This window comes from Cannabis sativa, chromosome 7 (assembly GCF_029168945.1).
Source record: "Cannabis sativa cultivar Pink pepper isolate KNU-18-1 chromosome 7, ASM2916894v1, whole genome shotgun sequence".
In the NCBI taxonomy this organism is placed as follows: Eukaryota; Viridiplantae; Streptophyta; class Magnoliopsida; order Rosales; family Cannabaceae; genus Cannabis; species Cannabis sativa.
In genome coordinates this window covers 59,493,010-59,500,635 of record NC_083607.1, presented here as the reverse complement: position 1 = coordinate 59,500,635, position 7,626 = coordinate 59,493,010, and the positions used below count along the sequence as shown (strand labels likewise).

General features: G+C 33.2%; 2 protein-coding genes across 2 annotated transcripts; both read right to left on the bottom strand.

Annotated features, from left to right (window-relative positions):
• Nucleotides 1–1,618, bottom strand: LOC115698150 (uncharacterized). Its single transcript, XM_030625329.2, has 4 exons — nt 1,478–1,618; nt 1,181–1,368; nt 940–1,102; nt 1–848 (listed from the first exon to the last, which is right to left on the bottom strand). The coding sequence occupies exons 1-4, from the start codon at nt 1,553–1,555 to the stop codon at nt 651–653; spliced, it is 627 nt and encodes a 208-aa protein (XP_030481189.2). The 5' UTR covers nt 1,556–1,618; the 3' UTR covers nt 1–650.
• Nucleotides 1,619–2,705: 1,087 nt separating this feature from the next.
• LOC115697455 (hydroxyphenylpyruvate reductase) lies at nt 2,706–5,238 on the bottom strand. Its single transcript, XM_030624466.2, has 2 exons — nt 4,669–5,238; nt 2,706–3,344 (listed from the first exon to the last, which is right to left on the bottom strand). The coding sequence occupies exons 1-2, from the start codon at nt 5,089–5,091 to the stop codon at nt 2,826–2,828; spliced, it is 942 nt and encodes a 313-aa protein (XP_030480326.1). The 5' UTR covers nt 5,092–5,238; the 3' UTR covers nt 2,706–2,825.
• Nucleotides 5,239–7,626: the final 2,388 nt, after the last annotated feature.

The following is a 7,626-nucleotide window of genomic DNA, read 5'->3' as shown; positions in this document are numbered from 1 at the left end:
TTTGCAAATAACATGAGCCATATTCTTGTCTTCCCTTCTTAGATACAATCAATTATATTAATTGCAAGTCCTTGTGAATCAGTTTTTATATACCTAAATTGGAACTTAACACCTTGACACCATGATAAAGCTTGTTTTAATGCTATTGCCTCAGCCAGAGTTGAATTGAAGCTCAAGCAAAACTGCAAAACTAGCAGAGAACCCAACTACTCTTCCATTATCAAATGTTGTTAAGCTGATTCAACTCTGAGTTAATCAACTATTTCTCTATTTGTAATTTCAGTACATTGCGAGGTCTGTTAATGGTCAAGCATTGGTCTATGAAACTTGTAAGTCACATCCTAAGTACCAATATCAAAAGCATATGGGTTATAAGTTTTCATTATCTGAGACTTATCACAAATGCTTCTTTTCAATTGTGATTATGAACTGTGTTACTATCAACGATCCTTCACATTAGTATATTAGGGGTTGAAAAAACACAAGTTTCTACACACTTTAACGATTCTTCATGATTTTATTATTAGCTCATGGAATTCTTTCATAACGATCAACAATGTACCAATATTCATATCAAGTTATTTTCAAGGACTTTGACAATGTACCAAAATAGGTTCATAGTTCTCAATCATTAAACATACCTTGTTTAGTTATTTGGTATTATGTATAGATGAGATACTCTGAAGTTCCATCTGCAAATGTGTTTTCATTCTGAAATTGGAAGCCAAATTCTTATCCAATTCATGTTTTGCAACCAAGAGTTGAGACTTCATCCTCTCAGCTTTAGCTATTTCAGAATTACTACTATATCCATTGTTGCCTTGAAATTTCACAAAGCTCTTCTGCAACTGAAATTCATGGATCTGAATCTCAATTCTCAATGACAATAAAAAACAATATTATAAGTTCAAAAAAGAAAAGAATGTTCAAGAATTTTACCTGATTCAGACTACATTTCAAATTTTGTACTCGCATTCTTAATTCCTTACCAAATCTCTCTACCTTTTGTTTGAACTCTTTCATTTCAGAGATCTTCGACTCATAAAACTGATCTTTCTGCTTCTCCAAGTCCTCCAGATCCTCTGCTTCAATCATCAAAACCCTAAAATCAAAGCCAAAATCAAAATATCGTAAGAGAAATTAATCGTTCGCAGGAATAGAACAGCTTTAATTTTTCAACCTCAGCTGATTTGAATCCGTTTCGTATTTGGAATCGATCATTTCGATTTCGGTTTTAAGAGCTAAGATCTTGAAATTTTGGGCGGCGATTTTCTGATCGAGCACAAAGCATCTCTGTTCGGTGGCTCGAATTTCCGCCAGCTTCGATGCCAGGACGAGAGACTTGTTCGATTGCAACTCTTTCTCTGCCTGCGGATATTGTAATTCTCCGTTTGGTAACCGAGAAAGTGGAGGAAAATCAAGGAAAGAATCAATCTCAGCATTAATTAGAAAGTGAAACAGAGAGTAAGAGTATGACCTGGAGAAGAGAGAGACGTTTGTTACGATCAAGTTCCATTCGTTCAAGTCGTTCATGGAAGGCCTCGGAAAACGCCATTGCTGAGAATTGAGTTCCTCACTCACACTCGAATAGTTTGGTATTTATACCTGTAACTGGAATGAAAAGTTTCTGTTTGGCTGTTGAGGTTCGCGCCATTTTTTCTCGAAACTTTATAGTTTGTTTTAAATACGGCTTTTTACAAAAACATATTGGATTTTGAATTTACAATTTTACTGTCCTAAAGAATTTTTTACAAAAATATATATTTTTTTTTATAAAATAATAGTAAAACAATAAAATAGAACAATTAAAAAATAATTGTGGAACAACTAAAAAAATATCAGTGAAAACATAACACAATATAAAAACAGAAAAAAATGAGAAATTTCAATATGTGAGGTAAAAACCTCTAATTTATTTAGGGTGCTTATACTCATATACTCTCTATTTGTTTCGACATCTTGAAGAATTTTTTAGTCTATTTTTTTTATGTATTTATGTACGTTATAGTTATTTAAGATATCCTACAAAGTTTTGAGAAATTTAAAATAATTTACAATATAAAAACTAGTATTTAAACAACTTATTTTACACGAGTATAAAATAAAATAGTCGCGTGCAAGACACTGTTTGAACTTTATTTTTGACGTGTTAAAATTTTCCAAATTTCTTAAAATTTTGCAAGATATCTTAAATAACTATAATATACATGATAAATAAGAGTACAATGGTAAATCCCTAGTGTATAATGGGATAAGATGAGAAATACCTCTTTTTTTGTATTTATTAATCAAAAATACCCCCAAATTATATTTTATTAAAATATACCAAGTTTCCTATTACACTCTTACCCTCTACTTAAATTTAACACATAATTTACATTAATATAAGAGTATAATAAGGACATCACCTATAAAATATTTTTTATTTAAAATTATACATATTTTTTAAATAAAGGGTTCAATAATTTTTTTTTTCCTAAGAGGCCGGCCATGGCTTTGAGCTTATTGACATTGACTGTAGTTAAACAGACCACGTTGCTGGTTAAGTCATATTTAAAATTCAAATCCAATGGTGTAATAATTACACACTTTTTATCAATATTATTTATTATATCATTGATTTTTCATGGAACTTGTTATTATTGCTCAAAAATTCATCTTCTTGTATTTTCAATATAAACAGGAAAAGCTAAGAAAGAGAAAAATGAGAAAAGCATAAATGTAGTTATTAGAATTGAAAATTTATTACAAATTATTTCATTTAAATGGAAAGCCTTCCAATCAGAGACCTTAACATTCATGTACTACAAGGAGACACAGTACTACTAAACCACTGGAGTCAACAATGGCTTCTTCAGAAAGTGAGCTTCAAGGTTACCAACCACCAGATCAGCCATGGCCTGGCGTGTTTCGATAGTGCCACTTCCAACATGAGGCAAAAGGACAACGTTTTCAAGACCAAATAGCTCCTCAGGAACCTCAGGCTCATTTTGGTAGACATCAAGGCCAGCGCCCCCTAATCGGCCTTCAACCAGGGCTGATACTAGCTCAGGTTCGTCGACATGAGGACCCCTCCCGATGTTGATGAGAACACCCTTTGTGCCCAATGCGTCGATGACTTCACGGTTGACAATGTGGCGGGTTTCCTCAGTGAGTGCACAAGCAACCACCAAAATGTCGGAGTTGGCAGCCAACTCTTTCACAGTTGGGTAGTATTTGTAGCTCACACCTGGTTTTTCTGATCTGGAGTAGTAAGCTATGGGACAGCTGAATGCTTCGGCTCTCTTCGAAATTGCTAGCCCAATTCTCCCCAAACCAATGATCCCAACTCTTTTTCCAGTGAACTAAAAAGATGAAAGAAGAAAAAAATAACTAAATCCAATAATAAAGCAAATCTGGAAAGACCATTAGAGCAAAATTCAATTTAAGGTCATCTGCAGTGATCCTTGGATGTCAAACTTGGAACATTTAATAATAGACAATAGTCACATGCATTTAGTCCAAAAGGTCAAGAAATCTCTAGGAAAATTGCAGGCATTAAAATGCCTAATACTAAAAGTATCAAGCCAGAAATGCACCTTGCTACTAACTGATTCAGAAAAATTATATTTCAAGTAAGCAACTTTATTAAAACAAAGTTCAGTCACATACTACTAATATCGATTCTAGGGATAAAGATGCCCGAATAACGATTATTTTGAAATGTATCTTTCCTTCTTTACGCCCCCCACATCACCATACAGAGGAAGTTATTTTTTTGGAGGGGAAACTATGCGTTTTGGGGATCTACTAGTGATTCCCGCTTCATGTATGTGAAATGTAATAATCCTAAATCTAAATGTACATAATTTTTTATTGGGGCCATCCATTCAACTAAATAGAGAAATTTGCTGTAAATTTATTAGTAGCAAAAATTCTAATGTAGTTTATCTTTTTGTACTTATATCTCTATAACTGAGGGACTAATATTGCATCAAATATGTAACGGTTAAGATTTTTGCGGCTAAATATGATTTTTACCGTTTAAATATTTACACAAGGATTTAAGTGCAATAAATAAACTATATAGGAATTTTTGCTGCTAACCCAAAAATTTATATAAATATTTAAGTGAAACAAAATGAACTACAGTCAACTAAATAAGAAATCTCTAGGAAAAAGGCTTCTTCTGCAGTCATTAAAAATGCTTAATAAGAAACTAACTAGTATCAAACCCAAATTTCAAGTAAGCTACTTAATTAAAAAGTTAATTAAGATTTTTGCCCCTTAAATTTTAACATGTACTAAGTCATGTCTCCTGAACATTTCTGACCGTTAAAAATTCTCCGGAACTATTGAGATTATTAGATTTAAGAGCTTTTATTCAATTTTACTAATTCATTGATTGTTTCCGTACTAAATCATGCTCCCTAGACTTTGATATCTACCAAATCATATTATTCGAACTTTGACATGTATCAAATCAACAATCTCAAATAGTTCAGAAGAGTTTTTACCGAACTTTAGTACATGTCAAAGTTCGGGAAACAAAAATCTTAATTGGCCTAATTAAAATAAGGTTGAATCACAAACCACTAATATCGATTCTAAATTATACCCACTAAATGTGATAATAATCCCAAATCGAAATGTACATAATTAAACTAAATAAGCATAATGAAAGCAAACCTTGGTGGTTAACTTGTAATCACCCTTCTTCCACTTGCCGGCCCTTACATACCGATCACTCTCACACAATCTTCTCAGAACAGCAAGCATGAGTCCAATGGCGAGGTCAGCCACGTCATCAGTCAACACATCAGGCGTGTTGGTGACCCTAATACCCTTCTCCTTACACAATTTCAAATCAACCTTATCCATTCCAACGCTAAAGCTTGATACAATCTCCAAATTGGGGAATGTGCTGATCGTATCGGCATCGGCACCGGAGAATGAGTTTCCGATGATGGCTCTGACTGATTCAGCGTTTTCCTTTATGAATTGGGTCTTGTTGGGTAAGGTCCATAGCTTGAAGAGATTGAAGCGCTTCTCCAGCTCAGTCTCGAGATAAGAGTTCATTGGGATGGGCATCAGAACGCCTATGGACTCCATAGTTAGGGTTTTGAGGACCGAGTCTGACTCGTGAATCGTAACTCAGTTATGTCTCGGCGATTCTTCCCAACTCTGTTTTATGGATTATATTTTATGTCTGGACGAGTAATGTGCGCCAATAAAAATCAGGTGTACCCATACGACGTCGTATCGTATTGGTACGCACAAAAATATATTTATATAAAATAATTATTAGCCAAAATTCCATCAAAGCATGACGTGGAGCTGATTAAAATAAAATAAAATCACAATCTTTTTAAGAAAATAAATAAAATAAATGAATTAAAAGACTATCTAGAATTTTTGTCCCCGAATTATAATTTATGTATTATTGTGCTCTTGAATTTTTGAGTCCTTTAAAAATGGTCATTGAATTATTCACAAGTATTGTAAGTTAGTCATTCTGTTAAGGTTTGTTACACGTGGTAAATAGAATATTAAAATAGTTGTTCAGATAATTGTCACGCCAATGCCACGTCAACGTCACGTGCATAATTAATTTTAAAAAAATAATTTTTTTTTTAATTTAGTTTTACATAATTTTTTAAAGAGAATTACTCTATATACTATTTTTAATTTTTTTTTTAATTTTACAGTTTGGGTTACTTCGGTAATTTTTATGTGAATTTTGGTTGTGATTTATGATTTCTGATGGTTGCTATATAGATTTCGGTAAAAATACAAAAAAAAATATGCTTTAAAGTGTAAATATAAAAAAAATCTATTTTTTAATCATTAATTAATTTTTAGTTTAATAATTTTTTTGAAATATATAATTTATTTTTTAAAATTTTATATTATAGATGTGGCGCTGACGTGGTAATTGACTAAATAGATATGTTATCATTTTCTTTGTCACATGTGATAAAACTTGACTTAATGACTAATTTATAACACTATGAATAGTTTAGGGATCATTTTTAATGAGCTAAAAAATTCATGAGACACAATAATACATAAGTCATAATTGAAGAGTGTAAAAATTCTAAATAGCCTAAATAAAAAGAGGCTTCTAAGACAGTTTTAGAGATAATTTTTTAGACTTAAATTAGCAGGCTCATGTGTGTTTGCTAGATGATATTGTAGTACGATTTGTGTTTATAACCAAGATCAAACTAAACATATAGTGTAAGAACTCTGAATAACGAGTTCAGATGATCAAATGAGAGAGAAGAGCAAGGAGAAGGATGAAGAAGAAAGTAGAAAAATGCTCAACAATAAAGGTTGGCATGGCAATTGTATTTATAGACAAGTCCAATACAATATTACAACTGCTTGAATAAAGATACTAACATTTTTAACTATCTTCCAACTAACTTGAAGCTAACTTTAACTAACTAATATTAACTGTCTAAATTAGTTAGTCTAATATCCCCTCAAGTGACACTAGTCTAGACCAAGTGTCATCTTGTCATACAAAAAATGACATGTAGTAGCTGGAAGTAGCTTTGTAAGAAGGTCTACTAGTTGATCTTCGGAAGCAACATATCGAACATCAAGCTAATGAGCTAGAACTTTGTCTCAGATAAAATGTATGTCAACTTCAATGTGATTAGTGCGGGCATGGAATACAGAATTAGAAGGAAGGGAACCTGCAATGCACCAAGGTTGTCACACCACAAAATAGGGCACTAAGGAGTGTTGATGCTTAATTCAGTAAGAATAGATTGAATCCATATTAGTTCAGAAGTTTCAAGGGCCAGGGCACGATATCCAGACTCAGTGCTTGATCGAGCAATAACATTCTATTTTTTAGAGCACCAACTAATCAAGTTGCCTCCCAAAAAGATGCAATACCCAGATGTGGATCTATGATCATCATGACATCCTGCTCAGTCTGCATCAATAAAGCCTTGAAGATCAAAAAATGTTGCTAGTTTGAAGAAGAGGCCACCATCCAGAGTACCGGAAAGATACCTCAAGGCCCTCTTACAGGCATACCAATGATCAGAGGTTGGATTTTGCATAATTTGACTTGACGTGTTGACAGCAAAGGCAATGTCAGCCTTGTCATTGTGAGATATTGTAGGGCTCCTATTACACTTTGATACATAGTAAGATTTTGCATAGGGGTGCCTGAAATTGCAGTGAGTTTGGTTGTGGAACACATTGGAGTTGATTGTGACTTGGACTCAAGGAGTTAAGTCCTGGAAAGAAGATCCCTTTTATATTTTTGTTAAGTTAAATGGATGCCTGATTGTATCCTTTTAACCTCAAAGCCAAAGAAATAAGTGATAGGTCCAGGAACTTTGAGGGCAAAGGTTTTGTGAAGATCAGAAATTAGATGTTGTATTGATTGGAATTTGTCCCTGTAATCAATATATCATTAACATAAACAAGAATAAGGATCAAATGTCCATGAATTGTATTGAAGAACAAGCTTCTTGTATCCCCACTGAAGTAATGTGTTTTTGAGAGTGCTAAACCAGGCCCTTGGAGCTTATTTCAGACCATAAATTGCCTTGTGCAGCTTGCAAACATGGTTTGGATGTTTGAGTGCTAACAAATCCTTGAGGTTGTGCCATAAAACAAAAC

What these genes read in the sequence shown, in the direction of transcription:
- LOC115698150 (XM_030625329.2), bottom strand. Translation starts at nt 1,555, where the DNA reads ATGGCGTTTTCCGAGGCCTTCCATGAACGACTTGAACGAATGGAACTT. An exon ending in AACGTCTCTCTCTTCTCCAG is followed by an intron (nt 1,369 to 1,477) that starts GTCATACTCTTA and finishes CAATATCCGCAG; the next exon opens with GCAGAGAAAGAGTTGCAATC. An exon ending in ACGGATTCAAATCAGCTGAG is followed by an intron (nt 1,103 to 1,180) that starts GTTGAAAAATTA and finishes CTTTGATTTTAG; the next exon opens with GGTTTTGATGATTGAAGCAG.
- LOC115697455 (XM_030624466.2), bottom strand. Translation starts at nt 5,091, where the DNA reads ATGGAGTCCATAGGCGTTCTGATGCCCATCCCAATGAACTCTTATCTC. An exon ending in ATTACAAGTTAACCACCAAG is followed by an intron (nt 3,345 to 4,668) that starts GTTTGCTTTCAT and finishes TCATCTTTTTAG; the next exon opens with TTCACTGGAAAAAGAGTTGG.